The sequence below is a fragment of the Nymphaea colorata genome, chromosome 7 (assembly GCF_008831285.2).
Source record: "Nymphaea colorata isolate Beijing-Zhang1983 chromosome 7, ASM883128v2, whole genome shotgun sequence".
Lineage (NCBI taxonomy): Eukaryota > Viridiplantae > Streptophyta > Magnoliopsida > Nymphaeales > Nymphaeaceae > Nymphaea > Nymphaea colorata.
The window spans coordinates 17,133,275-17,156,174 of NC_045144.1; the positions used below are offsets into that span (position 1 = coordinate 17,133,275).

The 22,900-nt window shown below is 37.9% G+C and overlaps 1 protein-coding gene across 1 annotated transcript in view; it reads right to left on the reverse strand.

Annotated features, from left to right (window-relative positions):
* The window catches only part of LOC116257294 (transportin MOS14), a 51,218-nt gene extending 29,570 nt beyond the window's left edge, over positions 1-21,648 (reverse strand). Inside the window, exons 1-12 of the mRNA XM_031633907.2 lie at positions 20,941-21,648; positions 17,655-17,753; positions 17,275-17,499; positions 16,929-17,048; positions 15,109-15,192; positions 14,252-14,311; positions 13,322-13,450; positions 13,060-13,121; positions 12,797-12,853; positions 12,474-12,597; positions 11,683-11,814; positions 7,222-7,302 (exon numbers count right to left, since the gene is read on the reverse strand). Of these exons, the coding sequence (XP_031489767.1) occupies positions 7,222-7,302; positions 11,683-11,814; positions 12,474-12,597; positions 12,797-12,853; positions 13,060-13,121; positions 13,322-13,450; positions 14,252-14,311; positions 15,109-15,192; positions 16,929-17,048; positions 17,275-17,499; positions 17,655-17,753; positions 20,941-21,150 (1,383 nt within the window). The 5' untranslated portion in view covers positions 21,151-21,648. The remainder of the gene's footprint in view (positions 1-7,221; positions 7,303-11,682; positions 11,815-12,473; positions 12,598-12,796; positions 12,854-13,059; positions 13,122-13,321; positions 13,451-14,251; positions 14,312-15,108; positions 15,193-16,928; positions 17,049-17,274; positions 17,500-17,654; positions 17,754-20,940) is intronic.
* Between the last annotated feature and the right edge of the window lie 1,252 nt (positions 21,649-22,900).

The following is a 22,900-nucleotide window of genomic DNA, read 5'->3' on the forward strand; positions in this document are numbered from 1 at the left end:
ATTTCTCTAAATGTTGTGACAAGCTGAGCATGTTTAATATGTATGCTCCAACTTGAGGGGGAGTGTTGAAATAAGAATGTTTATGTTTCTAGGTGGTTCTTTGTAATATCAAAGAGTTATAAGATCTCTTTAATATTTTCTTTATTTTAGATTGATGTAATCTGTAAATCTTCTTTCTACCCTAATCTCTTTATAAGAGAGATTAGGGTTAGTGAATTGAACAAGTTCTTTTCTTCTCAACTCTCACATCTTCAGCCCTCTCTCTCTCTCTCTCCACGTTTCAAGACTGCAACACAACTAAAAAAGAAGTTAAAAAACTAAAACCGCCCATCTCCTCCCTCCCTCTCGACTTTCAATAGAGCTGAAGGCTGAAGTTCTTTCGGCAGGTGTTTGGGCAGCTGCAGACTGACTGCGACCGGCGATGAACGGCGACGGACGGCGAGTGGGCGACGCCGACGCAGGTTTTTCGTTTGTTTGTTCCTTTTTTATTTTTAGGGTTTCCAACTTCCGATCTGCTTCAATGTTGCGGGATTTGTTCTTCTCTCTAGTTTCCCAACATTGATGGCACATTCCGACGAAATTTCCTGCTCCCTATTTATCTGTTTTCAATGTCATCTTTTTCAAGAACTTGTTGTTTGTTCGAGCCTCCATTTTCAGCCGCTTCATTTTAAGGAAGAAGAATAAATTGGGTGTTGATATGTTCCTTTTGTAAATTCTCACTGTTAGGAGATGCACGGTTTGATACTTATACTGCACGTGGTTGTTTATGTTCAAGGAGAGGATTTTTCTGTTTCTATGATTTTTCACTTTCCTGCTTTTGGTATGTTCTATATGCACTATCTAGCTTACGGTTATTGTTGACTTGTTATATCCAATTCCCTTGATTCTTGTTGACAAATCTTGCTGTATGAGTCCGGGTCTGTACCCGATCCAGTATGTCCTAGTTAGGGCATACTTATATCAGTGTAAACCCTAATTTTAAAGGTTAATGAAAATCTTAAGAGAGAGAGAGTTTGGTCGCTAGTGGGCGCCAGTTCCTCCTCGTCCGTGGTTTTTTTTCCTCTTGTTGAGGGTTTTTCCACGTTACATCGTGTTCATCTTATTCCTTTGTTCTTGAACTTCGTGTTTGTATATGGTATCAGAGCCGTGAAGTTCTGGCGTGACTGATTCGAGTGTTTGTTTCTGTTGTGGCCATGTGAGAGGAAGACTCGTGCCGGTACTGTTCATTGCCCATCGCCCGACGGTTCACTGCCCGACGTGGTCATCGCCCGACGCTGTTGGAGTTCCGGCATCTCTTCCAGCGATGCTCTCGACGCAGTTGGAGTTTCGGTGACGCCTCGATGCCGTAGGAGTCCCTCGACGCCATCTGAAGTTCCGACGACTCTCTGTTTCTGCCCTGCTTGCCGTCGCCGCCACCAGCTGTGTCGCCCGCGGTTCTCTGAGTCGCCCGACGTTGCTCTGTTCGGTCCCTGTTTTTGACCCGATGCCGTTGGAGTTCCAGCGTCGCCCTGTGCTGGTCCGCCGTCATCTTCCTCCTTCGTCTGTTTTGCCCAGGCCGCTCGACTCTGCCTTGGTTGCTACCGTGAGGTCTGGTGTTCTTCCGCTGCTGGATCGTTGCCCTGCTCTTAGTCACCACTCTTTCTGCCGTTGTTGTCCAGTGTTGCCGCCAGCGTATCGCTGCTGCTGGTTCTTTTTCGTTCTCTTTGTAGGGCTGATCTATAATTATGGCAACGTCTTCCTCGTCCACCGTCAACACTGCTCAATCTGAAATTGGGGCTTATAGAACTGAGAATGTTCCCGTTCAAGTCACTACTATTCACCTTACCAAGGAGAACTATCTCCCGTGGTCGGCCGCTATGACTATGGGGATTGCAAGTCGCGGTCGGATTGCCTTTATCAATGGAAGGAAACCTGAACCGGCAGAGACAAGTGGTGAGTGGGACACTTGGTTTCTTGAGGATAATCAAGTAAAAACTTGGATTGTCAACTCTGTTTCCGCTGATATCCAACCCCTTATTCTTTGGAAGAAGACTGCTAGAGACATGTGGGTGATTTTGGAGGAGATGTGTGGTCAGAAGAAAACAGTTATCCAAACTTACCAACTAATGACGACTATCTATGGAATTCGGCAAGGGAACTTATCTGTTGCAGATTATTACGGGGCTTCGAAAGCCAAGTGGGAGGATCTTGACTATTATTCTGATATTAATTGGCATTGTCCTCACGATTAGGCACTTTATGTTGCTAAAGAGTGGGAAAATAGGGTGTTCCTCTTTTTAGCTGGTTTAAATGATGAGTTTGAAAGCGTTAGAAGTCAGATTCTGAATTCAGGAGAAGTGCCGAGTATTGAAGATGTGTATTCTCGTGTTGAAGCTGAAGAACAGAGGAGGCTGGTTACATCTGGGGGAAAGAGAGATCTCATGTCACATAATGAGAGATCTACTCTTGTTAGTTGGGGTCCTGGAGGCACTACTAGATCTCTTCGTAGATGTACTCATTGCAAGAACAATGGTCATACTGTGGATTTCTGTTGGGATCTTCATCCAGAGAAAAAGGGTAACAAAGGGAAGTCTTCTTACGGGAAGCCGACTGTGCCTGAAGAAACAAAATCTAGTGGAGGGAAGATCTCTATTTCTGCTGAACAACTTCGGGAACTAAGGGCTTATTTGGGTCGGATCGATGTCAATCAGGTCGAAGCATTAGATGAGACAAAGGCTAATCATGCTCTTGCCATTGTAGAGGATAAAGGTAACTCTTGTGTAGGGGAATGGATCGTGGACAGTGGTGCTACTCACCACATGACGGGTAACCCTAAATTGTTTCATGAATATAAGTTGTCTTCAGGACGGGAACGAGTATCTCTTGCAGATGGTTCCTCTACCTCTGTGGCCAAAAAAGGGAGTCTGTCCTTGTTGGACAAATTTCATGTGCGAGGAGCATTACATGTCCCTCAACTTCCCTTAAATCTCTTGTCAGTTAGTAAACTTACTAAAGAGCTGAATTGTGAACTCATCTTTTCTGCAACTCGTTGTATTTTGCAGGACTTGGCGACAGGGAAGAGGATTGGGATTGGTTTGGCGTCAGATGGCTTATATCATCTTCCCATACGCGTGGCCACGACTCTTATGACAGCGATCAGCAAGACAGAAAAGCGAAGAGAAGATTGCCTTCAGTCCTTCTTGTATTGGCATGAACGCCTTGGGCATTTACCTTTTGGGATTTTGAAACAGTTGTTTTCCGATTTGTGTTCCACTCTAAATTTGTCATTGATTTCTTGTGATGTATGTCAGTTTGCTAAACATGTGAGGGCTTCGTAACCTATTTCTACTAGCTGTGTTAATGAAGTTTTTTCCTTGGTTCACTCTGATGTGTGGGGGCCTTTGGGAATTCATACCCGTCAAGGTTTTCAATATTTTATAACTTTTATTGATGACTTCTCTCGAACCACCTTTGTCTACTTGTTAAAGGATCGCAGTGAGGCACCTCATATCATAGAGACCTTCATTCTACTTGTGCAAACTCAATATGGTGGAACTGTTAAAACCTTTCGATCGGATAATGCCTGTGAGTATATGCGCCAATCAGTCGAGGAGTTCCTTCAAAAAAGGGGGATTGTTAACGAGACGTCCTGTAGTTATACTCCGCCACAAAACGGGGTGGCTGAGAGGAAGAATCGTCAGCTCCTTAATGTCACCAGAGCCCTTTTGTTTCAGAGGAATCTTCCCAAGCACTATTGGGGTGATGCAGCTCTTACCAGTGCATATCTCATCAACCGCATGCCTAATCGTGTGCTGAATGGTCGGACTCCCAATTCTTTACTTCCAAGAAGTCGTCAACCTTTTCCCCTTCCCCCTCGTGTTTTTGGCTGTGTGTGTTTTATTCATGATCACAGTCCCAATGTTAAGAAACTTGATCCCCGGTCTATCAAGGGTGTGTTTGTTGGGTATTCTCCTACTCAGAAAGGATATAGGTGTCTTGATCCTACCACTGGCCGTGTTTATGTTATAAGGGATGTTACTTTCTTGGAACATGCTTCTTATTTTTGTGAGAATCCTCTTCAGGAGAAGAAGTCTGTGGTTGGGGAAGAGTATTCTCAGAGTCGAGAGATTCAATTTACAGATTTTCTGGACTACAAGAAAGAAGAACCTCTCACAGCTGTTGATGTGCCTGAGAAGAAAGAAGGGTGTGGCACCGGAACTGAGAAGGAAGGTCATCGTATGTTTGGACATGTCTACTCTAGACGAGGTGCTCGGACAGAGGATGTGACTTGTGGTGCGAGATCTACTTCCAATCCCAATGCCATTCCTTCCCTGGATGAACCAAGTCCTACCTTGAAGACTCAAGATGAGGTTGAAAAAGAAATGAAGATCTTCCCATTGCCCTGAGAAAGGGTGTCAGATCATGTACTCAACACCCGATTGGTAATTTTGTATCTTATTCAAGACTTAGCAAGGATTACAAGTGTTTTGTATCTTCTCTTTCTTTGGCTCAGGACCGTTGCTGAAGCTCAAAGTGATTTCAAGTGGGCTGATGCTATGAAAGAAGAAATGGAAGCCTTAAGAAGAAACATGACATGGGAAGTTGTGAAGATTCCTAAGGTAGCTCACTTGGTTGGATCCAAGTGGGTGTATACCATTAAGTACAAACCCGATGGAAGTGTTGAAAGATACAAAGCTCGTCTTGTGGCCAAGGGGTTTAGTCAAAAATATGGGATTGATTATTTAGAGACTTTTGCTCCAGTTGCAAAAATGAAGACGGTTAGAGTTGTTATGTCCCTAGCTGTGATGAAGGAGTGGAGGATGTACCAACTCGATGTTAAGAATGTCTTTCTCAATGGTGATCTCGAAGAAGAAGTATATATGCGTATGCCCCAAGGATATGAAGAACCAGAGAAATGTTGTAAGCTGAAAAAGGCCTTATATGGCCTCAAGCATGGTTCGAACGTCTTAGACGAGTGATGCAACATCATGGGTACAATCAAGGGAATGAAGACCCCACTCTATTTGTGAAGAAAAATGAGAGCATGGTCACTCTTTTACTCGTCTATGTGGATGACATGATTGTCACGGGAGATGATGAGGAGGAGATCTTCAAGTTAAAAGTGTTATTGGCTGCTGAATTTGATCTCAAGGATCTTGGCAAACTAAAGTATTTTCTTGGTATTGAGATTGCTAGATCTAGTACTGGCCTTGTGCTAAACCAGAGGAAATATACATTAAATCTGTTGGAGGAGACTGGTAAACTGGGGTGTAGACCCGCTTCTACCCCACTTGATATCGGACACAAGTTAAGCCTTAGAGATGGAGAGCTGCTTTGTGAAGAAGCTAAGGGAAGATATCAACGTCTGGTTGGAAAGTTGATTTATCTTACCCTTACGAGACCAGATATCACTTTTGCGGTAAATATACTGAGTCAATTCATGCATGCACCTACTGATACACATCTGAAGGCTGTGGATAGAATATTGTGTTATTTGAAGAGAAATCCTGGCAAGGGACTCTTGTATGTGAAACAAGAGACTGTAGAGATTGAGGGGTACTCCGATGCAGACTGGGCAGGTTGTGCTGATACTCGAAGGTCTACCACAGGGTATTGTGTCTACTTGGGAGGAAATCTTGTTGTTTGGAGGAGCAAGAGACAGGATGTGTGTTCTCGATCTAGTGCAGAGGCAGAGCATAGAGCCATCGCTATGGGAGTGTCAGAGTTACTACGGCTGAAAATATTGCTGACTGATATTGGAATAGAGGTTGAAGGACCAATGAAGATGTACCGTGACAACAAGTCTGCAATCAACTTAGCTAACAACCCTGCACTACACAACAGAACAAAGCATGTTGAGATTGATCGTCACTTCATTCGTGAAAGGATTGATGCTAAACAGTTAATCTTACCTTACATGAAGTCTAAAGACCAAACCGCTGATGTTTTGACGAAAGCTCTATCATCAACTTCATTCGAGAGAAATGTATCCAAGTTGAGCATGTTTGATATGTACGCCCAACTTGAGGGGGAGTGTTGTCGAATCTTGGTGTATGGGTCCGAGTCTGGACCCGATCCACTATGTCCTAGTTAGGGCATACTTATATCAGTGTAAACCATAATCTTAAAGGTTAATGAAAATCTTAAGAGAGAGAGAGTCTGGTCGCTAGTGGGCGCCAGTTCCTCCTCGTCCGTGGTTTTTTACTCTCGTTGAGGGTTTTTCCACGTTACATCGTGTTCATCTTATTCCTTTGTTCTTCATCTTCGTGTTTCTACAATTCTCATTCAAAGGTTTCTGTTTTACCCTCACGTGTTATATTATCTTTGTTATTATAGTATGGGTGCCTCAAGTAAAGGGAAGGAATAGTGTATGTTTTATTAGATTATCTATGATCTATGGAACATTTTATGTTTTTTTTTTAATTATGAACATTTTAAGGAATATCTATGATTTATGGATTCATTTGGTTTTTTTAATTTTTTGAATTAATTATATATAATAGTCACCGTACCCATACCAAGATTTATGAAACGTCGTACCAGTACCTGTACCCGCACCCATACCCGTACCATTGTGACATAGGATTTACATCATTTTTTAGTAGAAATCCACTGTTGGCCAACCATTCACAACATGAGTGACCAAATTTAGGAATTCCAAAAGATTAAAAGATTAATGTTCACAGTTATCTAGATTTTTAGATCTCAAAAGTCTCTTTTTTGGGGGTCAGAATGGACATGACTCAAGAGTTTATTCCTCACAAAAGAACCACACCAATTACATTTCCACTGTCTCATTTGGGCAACAAGCTTTTTAAGAATAAGAAAACACAACTGTCCATAGCATATAGATAGTAGGAAGCAACCAATTTTATATATATATATAGGAAAATTGAATCGTGATTCTAGTTTTTTAGAGTCACCCAGCCATCTAATCAGGACGTCCAATCCAACATGATGGACGGTTAAACAAAAAACACATAGAAAAAGTAGGTGGGTATTTTCGTCATGTAGTATTAATTTACACCTTTTTCTCCTTGTTTTTCTCTCAACCATCTATCCTGGTAGATGACTGAGTGACTTTGGATACCCAACTCATCGTTTAATCACTCTGTATATATAAATACATATATGTGTGTGTGTGTGTGTCTGGAGAGAGAGAGAAATATATTTTTACTAATTATGAAATGCAGATCTATAGAACTTCATTCTCAAAGACCTGTGAGTGTCAGAACTTCTCACCATATTAAGAGCAAACATTTTACTCTCAACCTCTTTCCAAGGAATATGAACAACTGAAGAGCCCCATCTGCTGCAGAAGAGCTGCAAATGGTCAAAGATAGTTACACAATTGGATTTAACAAATGAAGCAAGCATATTGAGACCAGATAAACAAGCATAATTCATATAATGATTCTCAAGGTCAGTTCAAAATCGATATATTATCAACAAATTGAAGATCTTGATTGAACAACTCCAATTCAGTTGTTTCAATTTATGTTGAATGACCTTTCAAATTGGTCAAGCCCGTCAATTTGATGGCTACCTTTCTATGGTACCTCTTGTTGCTTCATTAATTGAAAATAATTAATAAACCCCTGTTTGACATTGATCTACTAGTGGAAAATACTCATATTATCAACGGACAGGAATTCAATCCACAGGGGCACAGACTTTCAATTAAGTTGTTAGGCTTAAATTTGGATATCAACAGATAAATTCATTCTTCTGGTATTAAATCAAGTACAAGTAATGAAATCACAAGTAATATCTGTGAACATCACATTTTGATAAATTTTAACACAGTTTTGTAATTTTATGTAATACTTTTGAAATTTTAATTTCCGTATGCCTTTTATATTCTATATTTTTAAAAAGAATAATTTATCAATATTTTTTCAAAAAATTCTTGAAAAGATAACTAAAAACAAACAATGTAAGTATCAGATTATCTAAAAATAATAAGTTTTTGTACTTGACAAACATAAAATGATAATTTGTAAAAACTTGCCTAAAGCTTTTGCCCATCTATTGCTAAAAACTATTAAACTGGTATAAAGAATTTACAAAGAAAATACTTTTTAAAGTGAATTTAAACCTAAACATAAACAAACTCAAAGCTGCTATATATATTTAATGCTACCTTCTCTAAAGAAAAAAATGATATAAATATACATTTCCATTTTCCATGTTACATTTTCAAATATTATATTTTTTGTTATTTTTCTTTTTCCGAGGGGCAAAACAAGAAGACAAAAAAATTAGAGGGAACAATAAGATTAGATGGTCACTAAAGTAAATTACAGAACAGAGTCATAATAGCTTTCTTTTAAATTAAAAGAAAAGAGCAAGAGTGCAGGTGCACACCTGACCATAAAGTGGTTCCACTTAATAGCTTTCTTTTAAATTAAAAAAGAAAATTGCAGGGTGGGCAGGAGTGCACCTGACCATGAAGTTGTTCTACCAGTGACAAAGCTGAAAAGGAAGCACAGACACACACACCACACACATGCATACACACACATATGGGAAAATTAGGTTTTGAGTCTCCTGACAATCCACACCACTCACTTATCACTTTCATTATTCTCCCCCAATAATTCAATGAGGAGAAAGATACAAAGAATCATGGGGTTGTTAAGATGTTCATGTTGGGTAGTAGATGCAAATAGGGGCATTGTTTTCAACTGTTGTAATAATCAAAAGGCATATAGCTGTAGTAATCAAAAGGTGTAGAGCAAAGTCACGTCCCTACATTTTGAGAATTGTAAGTTGTAACCATTGAGCACCCCCTTCTTCTCCTTCCCTCATTTTTCTTGCAGAGATTGCGGTGACTGTAAAGTGGAATACAAGATATAACATATGTGCCATATATGAATATGTTAGGATCTAATTTCCCTGTACACATTAGTTTTTGACGACTCGGACCAATGTTATCCGTATCGTACGATACGAACGCGTATCGTACGATACGTATCGTATAGGTCAAGAAAACCTATACGATACGTGTTTGAAACACGATACGCATCCATATCGTACGCGTATCGCCCGTATCGTACGATACGAGCAATACACCCCTGTATCGTACGATAGAGAAAACACATATTTCATTACTTTTTAAAAGTTTAAACACTCCTCCCCCTCTCTCTTCTTGTATTTAAAGACTCCAATAGATGTAGGAGGGAGAGATTTTGCCCATTTTCATAAAAAATAACCAAGGATTCATCAATTTGGGAGATATTATCGTTGAATCAGGAAAGATAATAACTATATGTTTTGAACTTATAAAATTGTGATGTAATCTAAGTCCTAAAACTCCAAGTCCTAAGACTCTAAGTCCTAAGATTCTATAAAATTTTCAAGTTTAAAATCGTGATGGATGTTTATATGTTATTCTTGAAGATTTGATTTCTTATTTTTGAATGTGTCGTTGATACACATGAATGTTCCTTATGTATGATGATCTTTTTTATATTTGAATACATTTTTCTTAATTTCTGATTTTTTGTTCATTTTTTCAGATTTTTAATGATTTTTCTCTATTTTTATGATTTTTAAATATTTTTTAAAATTAAAAAATTCATTTTATGATACGCTACGCTACGTTTGCGATACGTTACAATACGGCGTATAGGTCGGCCCGACCGATACGGCGTATAGGTCGGCCCGACCAATATGCGATACGCTACGCCTTTTATAACATTGACTCGGACCACTTGATCTCTCATCCTCATCAAATGTTAGAGCATTCAATGAGAGGAGAAAGAGAGAGTTATCATGAAACACACACACACACACACACACACACACACACAAAACATAGAGAAGTAAATCAATCCAACATTTTACAATCCTACAAACCCTACATGCGCCTCTATGACACACCCTTATCATGTCAGCATTACACCCTCTCCTTTTCACAGACGGGTAGTTAGAGTGTTTAGGACTGTGGATATGTGATTCAATTCACACAAACATATATATAATGACCTGCTAGTCATGCAGTCAAAACTTGCCAAATGAGATTGGGTGATCCAGCCAGCCTCTATGACACACCCTTATTCAGCATATTACACTCTCTCCTTTTCACAGGGGTAGTTAGTGTGTTTAGGACTGTAATATATATGATTCAATTCACATACACACAAACATATACATAATGTCATGCCAGTCACACAGTGAAAACCTGCCAAATGACATTGGGTGATCAAGTCACACTCTGAAATACCAAATAAAAAAGGAAAGTATTGGTTTTGAAGTCTATAACCAAATCTAATTCTGAGAAGCAACTAACTGAGATTCAATAATTGTTCTCACCAGCCAAATCAACATAATCAACATTCAGGATATTGTGATAGATAATCTAGATTGACATTATGCTTGTGAGAATCACTTGACACAATCTGAGGGGTGTGACCTAATCTCATCCTAATTATATATTACAAAGACATAACATGGAAAATAATGCCATAAATCATAGAAACAGATTACAACCATATTAAAATGTAGAAGATGTGGATGCCCAAATATACACCATGTCTCAATCTGGATCAGATCTCAATTCAGACCCAAGATGTCATCACAATCAGCACTTGATATTTTGGATCCAGGTGCATCACATGCACCCAAAAGGAAAGTCGTTGGAAGACCCATAGACAAGCACGTGGTCCAGTTGATCTATCGCAGGAAGAGCACAGATATTGCAGTAGAAAAAGTACCATTTTCCAAAAACATCCAGCATATATAAATAACGGAAATAATTTGACTATGTATGTGATACTGTGGGAGTAGTAGCCACAGACATTTCTATCGAGAGAAGACAAAATTGTCAATATCTAGTTAGGCTTTTATAGCTCTTCAATCATTATCAAAATTAGATCAGCACTGCTCAACTCTAGTTATCTATCTAAATTCTACAGGGGTATTCCACTTTTTTTCCCCCTTTTCCTCGGGCGGAATATAATACTTTCTAGAAGCAACTAGGGAACAAACGGTACATAGGCTTCCTAGTTTCTTAGGCAAATACAGCCTTAATAGGTTAAATGCATTTGAATGTGGAAGAAGCATACTACACAAAAACAAATTCTATTCAGCAGGAAAAAGCATCCCTAGATCCCACTATTTTTTAAAGATGATCCCCTTCTTGCTTCCGCAAGAAATGCCTTCTTTGACCAAGACTTTTATGTCCCACAAACTGGCCTCACACCTTCTGAAGCAATTATCAAGTGAAAACATCAGAATAAAAGTACAATTTTACACCTGCAGTGATTTCTAATTGCAGTTCAATTGTGCTATTTCCAGAATTTTTTTATATAGTTTACCTGATGCACAATGCATTTCTTGATCTCTACTGTGTATATTATAGGTCCTGCATGTTAGGTTCAAGCTTTGCAAAATAGTACTGTTCAAGCTTTGCAAAATAGTACTGTTCAAGCTTTGCAAAATAGTACTGCACCTTTGCATTTCGTTACTGGTTTGATATTCTTGTAGTAACATACTCACCTTAGTACCTGTTTTATTCATTTTAATAAAATTTTCAAATTTAACCATCAGAATGTACATAAAATAATATTGGCAGACATGACATAAACAGGCTAACATAAAGCATATGTAAATGAGAACTTTGAAAAAACCAACGGAGTGTCTAAAGATATAAGTAAAACATCATATTGAATTGAATGAGAATTGTAAAAGAGAGAGAACCTTCTGAACAAATGTGGAAGATCCTAAAAGGTGGCATATATCACCCAAAACCTCCTCTATATTCATTCTAAATTGAATAAGACCATCAGGAACACTGTAAGCCCCATCGTCATCGAACTCATTGGAATCAACCTACAAAAAGACAAGCAATGGAAGCCATTAATGATGAAAGGATCCATCAGAAAAAAGATTAGTTAGAAACGAAAACACATTGTCAGATGACTAATATGCGTCGCACAATAGAATTAACTTGGTACAATTGCTAAAAATGTAGGACTCCTAAGCACAAAATCCAGCACTGAATTTTAAAGCACTTACTGAAGTAGCCAGCTTCCAATTATATACAAATGGAAATTACATAATATTGAAACAGATAACTTTTATATACTACTTTATCTAACTAAATATTGCTGCTTAACCTATTAAATAGTGTCCATATTCAAGCATGGCCATGACTGATCCTCTTTGCAGATTTAGCCGGAAAAATTATGATCCACAGCGAAAGTTAGGAGAATCATGGAAGAAGATATTGCTGCCTTAGATTTAACCACTATAATAAAAAATATAAATCAAGACTGCAGCGGAATTAAAAAATATCAGTATCATAGAAGTTGCCTTGGTCATGATTCACTTAAATAAGAGAAGGAATCAAACTGCATTCAGCATCTGTATAAACAAAACACAAATCTTTTAGCTGTAAATCAGGTTCTCAAGAAGGAAAACTAGAATGACTGTCTAATCAAAGATCCCTAATTTCCAAAGCACAAATAATCATAAATAGTGAAAATCACCTGTGCACGTAATAAAAGAGCATCAAGTAATGCTGAGAAAATAGGTAAAAACATTTCCACGGCACTTTCTTTATTGCTTCCTTTGTCATTATCTGGCCCAAGAAGATAACTCGCCAGTGTGCACCTATTTAGACAAAAAATTCAGTGGAGAATAAAAGAAAAATGAAACCCACCAATCAAACCTGAAGATATATTAAAAAAAATGACCAATAGGGGTTGAAACCAATCCAACTTTTATCTTTCCTGACTGATGCAAGTATCTGGCTGTTTATCATACAGATGGAACATTATCACTCGTCAGAAAGAAGGCCAAGCATACAAACCAGAATTGCAACGTCGAATCTGATATCTCCCAGTCTTCACTTGGAAATGCAACACAACTGCCAAAGCCCCAATATGAAGACAATGAATGAGTGCACAGCACATGAACTGGAAAGAGAAAAGACTTTGAAATAATCTAAAAAGTGGCACAATGACCATCTTTAAAATGGTCAGATTTGGATATCAAAGATGAATAGATTATTGTGCGGTCCCAACATGATTAAGGACTACACTCTGAACATGTTCAGTGACAGTAAGTGGTAACCTCAAAAGAGCATTTGCAAGCACAAGCGCTTCTGGACTTGCCTCAGCAATCAATCCCGGTGCCTGATTCATGATGAACATAATATCACAAACCTATAAGAAATGGTTGGCTTCAAATGCAGTATATCCATCAAAGCAGGCTATTTGCAGACCAATTTACTCAACACAAAGTAAACATAAAACCATTTACTGAAAGTAACCACCACGCCCAAAAACAAAAGAAACACATAATATTTTCAGCTAGGATGAAAAAAGTTCCTCACCGCTTGCCCAATTTCAGCCATTAGGCATGCTAGACCACCGATAACCTTTTCATCTCCATTTGCCAAAGCAGGTTGAAGAAGAATTTCCTTGAACGACTGCACTCTAGAAAGCAACACCTGAGGCAAACCCTGAATTAAAAAACAAAACCGTAAGAAATAGAAGATGATGACAAAGATGACTCCACATTGTAATTATCTTATCCTCATCCAAATGACTGTTGCCATTCAGAAGGGCCCAGACTAGCTAAGAGGAAACTGCAAATTTTTTTATCCTCATCGGACTCTGACAAGAATCAATCAAAATCCAACAACATATGGCAGGGATTCAATCCACTTGCATTCTAAGTGAGTTTTCATATTGGATCAATGTTCTATGGGAATCAAGACTCATCCCAGTTGCGTCCAAAATGAGGCATCATAATTTGATGAATGTTGTATGCAAAACATAAATTAATGAAACAAAACAAAAGGAAACTCCTCTCCGTGTTCCACTCACATCAATCAGACAAGAGGAACGCCATGGGAGGGGAAACCAACTGTTCTTTTTCTTTCCTTTCTTTTCCAGGATCACATGCCTGGATTATGGTTTGGATTTAAGATTGAGATTTACATAAGAAATCCAAATGGAATGAGTAAGGGAAAAAGCACAATTAGACAACAAATGCATCTCAATATATGTAATTAAAGGTGACCAAGAAATCTTGAGGAAGGGTTTTATGTCATTCTAACATGGAACACAAAATAGCGTATGAGCATGTAAGTACAGTATACATTATAATTTTTAGAAAAATGTTATGGAAAAATTAAGAAGAAGAAATTTTTTTAAAGACAATCACAGTTACTTCCTAGCATAATTTTATCATTAAAGCTCCAAATATAGATACACCTTATATGCATGCAAACAGCCAAAACAGTAAACACCATCCATACCTCATGTCGACTCACAAGTTCTGTAAGAACTTCAATAGCCAAATCAAATGAAGATGAGACCTGGACAAAGACAAAATCTGTTAATCAGCCAAATGCCCGTTGTTTCTACTATTAAAACATTTCAAACATGACCACTTCACTAAGGACAGAAAGGCCAACCATTAACAGGGTCATGCAATTAAATGTGGCCAGATTTAATTAAAATTTAACATGTGTAGTAAGGTTCTTAAACCCCTTCAAATATTTAAAGGACACAGCTACCAGATCAATGTTATACCAATCAGCTGCTCGTAAGCTTGTCTAAATGCTCAGTCAAGTTCCTGCCTTTATGTGCTTCTCTTTGACATATGCCAATACATTGTTATGATCTTATAAAGTACCTACTTCACAGAACTGTTATCAGGACCAAGAAACTCTGTGAAGGACACAGAAAATGGGATTCATAGACCCAACAGATTCAGGAAAGTGCAGAGTGAACACTATATGCTGATTACATAGGTCATCACAAATCTCAGCCCATCAAGAAAATACAAATTCCATAAGCAAAGAATTTCCACTGGCCTCCTCAAAACTACAAGATTATGCTGCAAACTTCAAGTACACAAACAGCACAAAGAAGAGAACATGTAATTTCAAAATTCTTATCAACAATTTAAGGCTTGCCGATTACAATTTTTTCCATTATAAATTCAATTACTAGCTTGACATGCTCCCCCTATATAAATTTTTCAAAACACATGGCCTTTTGTTGGTTGTGCCATTCCATAAATATGTTATCACATAGCTGTCCCATGCAAGGAAGTCAATGGATAGGTTTAAGAAGAAACACAGATAGCAGAAACCAGAAAATTGAATACCTGCATCGAATTATAAACAAAATTAAGCAGTGGATGTGTTGGCAAGGAAGACGGAGTTAACTCAGCAAAACATCCAACACGCACCTGCAACATAATTAAGTGAAACATTGAATTATTTATAATGCATATCTCACATTTAGAGTGTCCATGTTCCTATATCCTTTAAGAGACACATAACAAAATGAAATCTAGACCTCATGACAAAACTACCACCAGAAAAGTGATGATTAGCTATAGTCTACTTCCTGCTTGAAATGTTGAGATAAATATGGCGTGGTAAGAGTGACGTTCGAGCCTCTAGCAGGGACACTAGGAAGAAATTTACTACCAGCTAGTACAATGAAAAGCCATGTAACTAACTGCAGTCCACGTCCTACTTGCAGTTTTGAGTCAAATATGGCCATGGAGAGAGTGACATGGTGAGGCTTGTAGTAGGGATGTGAACCAAAGAAGATGATACTGTCTTCAATAACAGGAGAAGCAGCATCAGGTGAAAGCTAAGTTTTAGTGTTACACAGTCAACCAAATCATGCTATACAAAATTGTTAGTCATACTGATCATGAGAGAAGGTACCATGTGCACAAGAACCATGGTTCATTTCCATTCTCTACTACCTGACATACTTCGGTGTGTCTCTCGTCCTCATCAGGATTTATCACAGGCTAGTGCAGCTGTATTAAACTGATAGGCTCATGGGTGGTTGACTGAGCTGAGCTAGCCAACAGCATGACCTAACACAGGCCTCATTCATGCCAGCCCATGAATGGGTGCGTTGCTATACGTACACACATACAGATGCATACATAAATACATATATAGCACAAATTGAATTCTTAATCCACAAATAAGACATCAAGACTTGCACCACTTCCATGAGCATTTCTTGTTAAATCTGACACACAGATGTTATCTACGTGGGCAACAGGATGATTTCTAAGGTTTTTTACACACAAAAATCACCTCCATGATTGTCAAAATTACTCATACTTTTACCTCTTGTCCCCAAACTAACCACATGAATGTGATTTTCACACCTTCTTCCATACCCAAAGTGGCTTTGTCACAAGATGAAATGATAAAAATCGAGTTAAAGTGTCCTTTTGAACCATTTCGGCTATTTTTTATAGATAGATTGTAGTTGTCACTAGCGCAATATATGATTTCGTTGTGACATGGTCGAATTAAATGAACAAAGTTAGAACTAATTGTTATCATCAGTAAGAGTGTAGACACAGAATTCCAAAGGCAACACTCATTTTAAAATTCACACTATAAATTTGCAGTAGCAGTTGATAAAATTAGCAAAAGTATCGCAACCTTTCCAAAGTACTGATGAAGAAATTATACCATAGCAATATCATGATTATAGAAATAAATATCATAGCATTTCTGCAAGATTCTTGGGGAAAAAGATTCTATTGATATATTTTTATGCATATAATTTCTATTTACGTTGTTTTTTTAAGGAACTTTTATGATCATCTCAGTATATTTTTGCAAGATACATATGTTAATACATATTATTTCACAGTCTTTCTCCTGTTTTTTCTATTTTTCAATTTTATTTCTATGAGATAAGAAACCTAGAAAAACCCACAATACAAATTTGATGAATGCGTAATGGTTGTTGGCTCCAAGGTTAGCTCTAGTTTTGTAATATGTGCCGCATTTCTCCAGTAATAACTGAGTTGCGGCAGCATTCAACGATCCAAACTTGTAATGGAAGACCATGCAGGTTAAACCATGACAAACAGAATATCATTCAACATCACAACTAAAAGGCTAAGCAATGCACATAAGATAAGGCAATTTGACTCACCCAGCTCAACAGACATCTTAAAATTTTCCGGTTTCTCTCATGAAGTTGAACGCCATCAGCAGATCTCTGCTGAGACTGATGCATCAGGAAGTCAAGAACAGCATGGGTATGCGATAAGAGCTGCCAGAGGAAAAATCAAACATAAATTAGGGACACCTAATGCAACATAACGGGAAAACATCCACTTCCTACAGCAATAACAAGCACAAGATAGATTAAGGAAGAGAAAAAAAATCTAAAGATCTTCAAAAGTAGAGAGGGATATAGATGTTCGAACCAAAGGTGGAAAAAAAGAGCACCCATATCCATAAAATCTTGAGCAAAACAAATGTAAACAATTACGGACCTCTTGACCCAATTGCCACCTAGTAGAGGAACTTAGCTTATTGTTCTTATACTGGTCCTCAATAACTTCTTCAGGAAGAACTGTCAACATTTCTAGCACTGCAATATCACCATTGCCTTGTAGTTGAAGTTCCTGAAGACTTGAAAAGAGTTGCTCAATAGGCTTCTTATGTTCCACCGCACAAAGGACAAGTGCAGCTAATGCAAGGCAGATTTGAGTTAACAGCTGTAATAACAAAATGACAAAGATGGCATCATGGTAATCTCTCAAGTTTAATCAATGAGAGAGAAACAAAATCCAAGAAGCTTGACATTTTATTAAAGGCAAGAGATTTTACTATCAGCACACAGATGCAAACACTTTTTTAGAAGATAAAGTACCTGATGAGGACCCAAACTGAACCTTTTTGCGGCAAGGAGGAGAGAGCTCAAAAGAGCATCTTTAGCCCCTATATGCAAGTAAGTTCCTTCAGTCTGGATCTGTGGTGACAAGAAAATAATACATGTGTAAGAAGAAGCCGTTGCAGTATGTCAAAAAACTACAGAAATAACTAACTAATAACACTTTAAGCATAATGTACAGTACCATTAAAACATTCATGAATTCAGTATTAGAAAATCAATGTACTATATATATATATATATATATGTATGTATATAATATGTCATTATGTGTGTACATTACTGTTATATATGTGTTTAATGTTTATACAGATTTGATCAAATACATATATATTATATAATATGGCATGTGTGTGTATAATAATGTACAGGTGTATATAGGAGTCAACGCATTTCATTGTCACACAAATATCACTTTTGGGTATTAAATGGCAAGGTTTTTTAGAGTTGTTTTCTTGGGAAAATATTGGGAAAATCTCACTAAGCTTTAAAAAGTTAAAAAAGGAAACATTCTAAAAATAGCATGTGAAAATAAAAACTAGTAACCTAAAAATGTAAAAATGCAAAAAAAAACAAAAAATTGAAAAAACAAAACAAACGTGAAAATAACGTGGTTTTTTTCATTTTTACATTTTTTTCAAAAAAATGTGTTTTTCCCCTTTTTTCAGCTGAGCTGTTTTTAATTTTTTGTTTTTTGCATTTTTTCAAATAAAATGTATTTTCTCCGAAATGATACTTTTTTTTCTTATTTATTTGTAATTATGTTGTTTTTATTTTTATTTTCTTGGGTTTCAGTCTGGTCAGGTTTAGGCTTTGACCAGACTTATCTAGCCATTGGACCGTTTCAAGGTTCAACAGCTCTATTTGGAGCCATTGAAACAGCTCCAACGGCTAGCTCTTGCTAGCTCTATTCTACTTTATAAATAAGGGAATTCTCCTCATTGTAATGTTTCCCCATGCCAATATTATTCTTTCTTAATAATATTCAGCTTTTATGTAACTTAGTGCACTTTTCATCATTAAGAGTGAACTTTCTTGAATTTGTCTCATTGTGTGCTATTTGTTGAAGACTTTATCAAGTCATTTGAACAGGATTTGTCATTTGTATGATTGAACAAGACTTTTACATTCAGCGCAAACAACCATATACTCATAGACTATTAGATAATATACGAGTTCTTCTAATAGGTGGTCAAGAATCCATGGGAATACGAACACCCCAATATAGCTCAGCATTTCTAATTGAAATGAATCTTAAATTGGCTAAACAATACCCAGAAGTAGAAAACACAAAAGGCACATACAAATCCACAAATGTTAAACCACCATCCTACTATTTAAAAATCATGCCTCAAGTGTCCCCAATAATACCAAGTTACCAACCAATAAATATCATGATACAAAACACTAGAATTTAGAAATTGTTAATCAATGTTTTTTAGACAATTAAGTGGACTATTAAAAATTTGAAAGTTGACAAAAATCATGGTTTAAATTTTTTATTTGTCCATATATTATAATCCACCTTGCATATCCAAGACAGTTGACATAATTTTATCTATATCATAGAACCCCATTCATGTCACCCATATCATGAAATCCTGCTTGCAGACATGCAGAGACACATATTTGCACATACTTACACAACATGTCCGGTTTCCAATGTTAGCCATCCTTGAAACTAATACCTGTGTTCACAATTCACACAACACAGGCACTTTAACAAATATGTACACAATTTATTTCTCAATATGAAGTCCCAGAATCAGCCAAGCATGTCACGACTAAAGGTGCAAAAGGTTTTCTCAGTGCAATTCATAGGTTTGCCTAAAGTCTGTACCCAGGGCAACCGTCTGATTTTGGCTGAATTCCTAAATAATCAGCAAGTAATGGTTTCATATTCAAGAAGCCGACATGTTAGTGACTTCATGGAGATCAGAGTTCTACAAATTTGAGCATATTACCACTTTCCCAAGCAGTCAATAGTTCATTTTGATTTGTATCTGGATCAGAATAGCAATCTATTTACTTCTCGACTAGTGTTTTATGGCCATGTCTTGGCAGGGTGTTGATAATTCAGATTCTTATGGTGTTAGTACAATCTATTCTACTATATTGCATGTATAATGTGTATAATAATGTAGACATGCAAATAAAATGCAACTTTTAGTGATATCTTTAACTGTGGCTATTATTGCATGCATATGTATCATCTTTTTAAATACAACATATTGAAAATTTATAGAATATGCATGTGTGTGTGTGTGCTTGTGGGGCACAAACATGCCTTAGATACATCACTTCGAGTCAACCCATCTATCAGCTAAGTGATGCTGAAACTCATAAAGGTCGACCTATTGATCAGCTGTCATGCTAAAACTAAGGACCAGTCTTGGAGGAACTGATTATTTCTTTATGACCAAGCAGGTGACTGGATCAGACAAGTCAGATGAGTAGATGGTTGTGGGTTTTTTAAGCACTCCACTGAGCTAAACACAACCGGCAAGCTTTTAAGTTGGAACAGGTGCTAATGTGTTGGCTACTGAAGCCATCTTAAACATGACAAGTTTTTGCTAAAATAGCATCAAGTTCTCCGTTCCCTTGCCTATAGTAATAAATGATGGAATACGGTGGAACGTATCCCAAACCTATCTATGCGCATGACCCAATAAAATCTATATTTCATGCTATCCTTACCTACACAATGTCAATGTTCCGTTTCATTTGCGCCCCTGAGCAAAGGTTTATATGCCATCCACAGTCTGTTCTTGTCCTAAAAGCCTTGTCGGCCTTGGAAAGGGTAGATAGCCCGATAATCACTTGAATTATATCTTATTAAGATTTTCAGGGTACTGAAGTAGTTGGTACAAGAAAAAACGCTACTCGATGGCCGAAAACCAAAACACGAAACGCATTAAAGCCACTATTGTAACCAATCTTGACGCTTTTGACAGTTCCCTTCAATTTCCAATCGTTGAGTCTAAACCTTTTCCAAACCTTCACGAAGGAAACGGTTGATTGAAGAAGACAGGTGAAAACAGTTTGTTTTATTCTGAGGATATACATGCGGATGGATCCAGGCAGTAGGAATGGCAAGGGCAAGCTCCACAGTTAATCTTGTCTATCAGAAAGCAAGATAGGATACTAAGCAGAAAGGCAGATAATTCGTAGAGAAGGATGTAGTGGTCAAGAAACGATTTCCCTCACCCTCTAGAGGGCATGACAGTACGAGGGCATGGATAGAGATAAAGAAATGGGATTGTACCTTTCTTCTGATAATCTGAGCGGCAAAAAATTCGACCTCGCAATCGATGTAAGGGGAGCATTTGGAGGTAAGTATGGAAGTGGCAACCTCCCAGGCGGCGTCGGTCTGTTGAAACATGACCAGCCATTGATTGGCTGCAACCCTGAGCGACGATTCAATGCCGTGGTTGAGCGTATGAACCGCCTCCGCCACTTTCATCTGCAACTCCATCCCCCTCTCTTGCCCGCCTCCCACCGAAGTCCCTCAAGAAAGAAGGATCCAAATGGAGGGACAAAAAGAAGAGGAAGAGAGGGGAGAGCGGCGTGGGCTTCTCCAGGAGAGGAATAGGAGTAAGAATTTAGGGTGCTGCAGTCAACGAGAAAAGGACGGGTCCATGAAAACCATTGCAGCTTCAGACGGAAGGGGAGGAGCAGAGACGGTGGGGTTTAGGCTGCTCCTGCAGGCTCGGTTTTTTCGGCAGCGTCATCATCAGCGATTGGAGGCCTCAACGATCGGCTGTTGAGGACGATACTCGGCGTCTTCTCATTAGCGCCCGTCTTCCTCCCCCCTTTCTTTCATTTCACACTTTTTTCTTTTAAATAATAATGCGGTTGCGGCCGGTGATTCGGCGGCGGCACCAGCAGAGGCAATGTGAAGAGAGTGATGACGATGACTATGATGATGATTATGATTATGTCAGAAACAACCGCCCGTAAACCTTCGGAAAATATCCAACGTATCATTCTCGCTCCATAGCTACAGCTCAGCTCGAGAGATGCAGCCTTGCGTCCTAAATGCTTCACAAGCTCTTTCTATGCTGTGAACGGTCTTGTCTTGTCAATTGTAGTGTAGGTGAGCTCAAAAACCAAGTATTTTTGTTTTGTTAAATATTGAAATTTTTTATAAAATTATTTTCAGATTAAAATTAAAAAATGGTTGGATATAGAGCACGATTGATGAGCTTACCTCAATTCATATATCAGCTTGCTTTTGCTGAAATAAAAATTCGTACTGATAAAATATTGTTATTTTACTTGTCTGAACTAGCAAAAAAGTTTGATCTATGATAGCAGAGGAGAAAGCCTGACTTTATCTATATATAAATATGAAGTGTTGAAGATTAAAGATGAACCCAAATCAAAGGATCTATGATCGTGGTGTGGTTTGTTGCCAATCCTTATTGGCAAATGAGCAAAAATAGCTGTCCATAACCAAATTTGCTGTTTGAATTTAAACAAAAGGATCTGACAGCTGCATACCCATTATCACGCCGTCGTGAACTCTAGGCGAGCTCCTTGGCTTGCTCATATCAAAGTCTGCCCACTGTTGGTTTATAGACAGTGTAGCTGCATCAAGATAATCCGCCACCTGAGTAGCAGCTCATCTTGTTAACCCTTTGTAGAACAAAGGCCCATTGGGTTGTTCCTATAACTGAAGTGTGTTTCCGGTTGAAACCGCTTGTACGATAAAGTGTGTTCCAATCAATCTTGCAAAAACTTTGGCTTTCCTCGGAGAAAATTATACAACCATATGTAAAAGTTAACACTATTTTTTAGTTTAATTGAATCTCTAAACATGAACTTGACAAGTAAATTTCATACAATATTCTTAGATTATCATCTAATCGTGTGTTCAAATCAACAGTCGTTATTAAATTGAACTTTCTTCATGTTGATCATATTTTTAAATGGCCATAAAATTACAAATTAACAAGACATTGTTTCTGCAAAGAATAAGCGCCATTCGACTTTTAAAATTTAATAAATCAGCATTCAATTGACTCATGCAGATGGCCGTCTTAAGGGGCCATTTGATGATCTTAGATTTGAAATCCATGACTGATGTGGATTTGATATAGCATGTTTTTGTTGATGTAGCTAATAGCATGTTTTTGTTGATGTAGTTAATGTTCAATGGTAAAATCCATGGTTCATCAAATTAAGGATATTAAGTCCGGCCTCAAGTCTGTTGGAAATGAAGC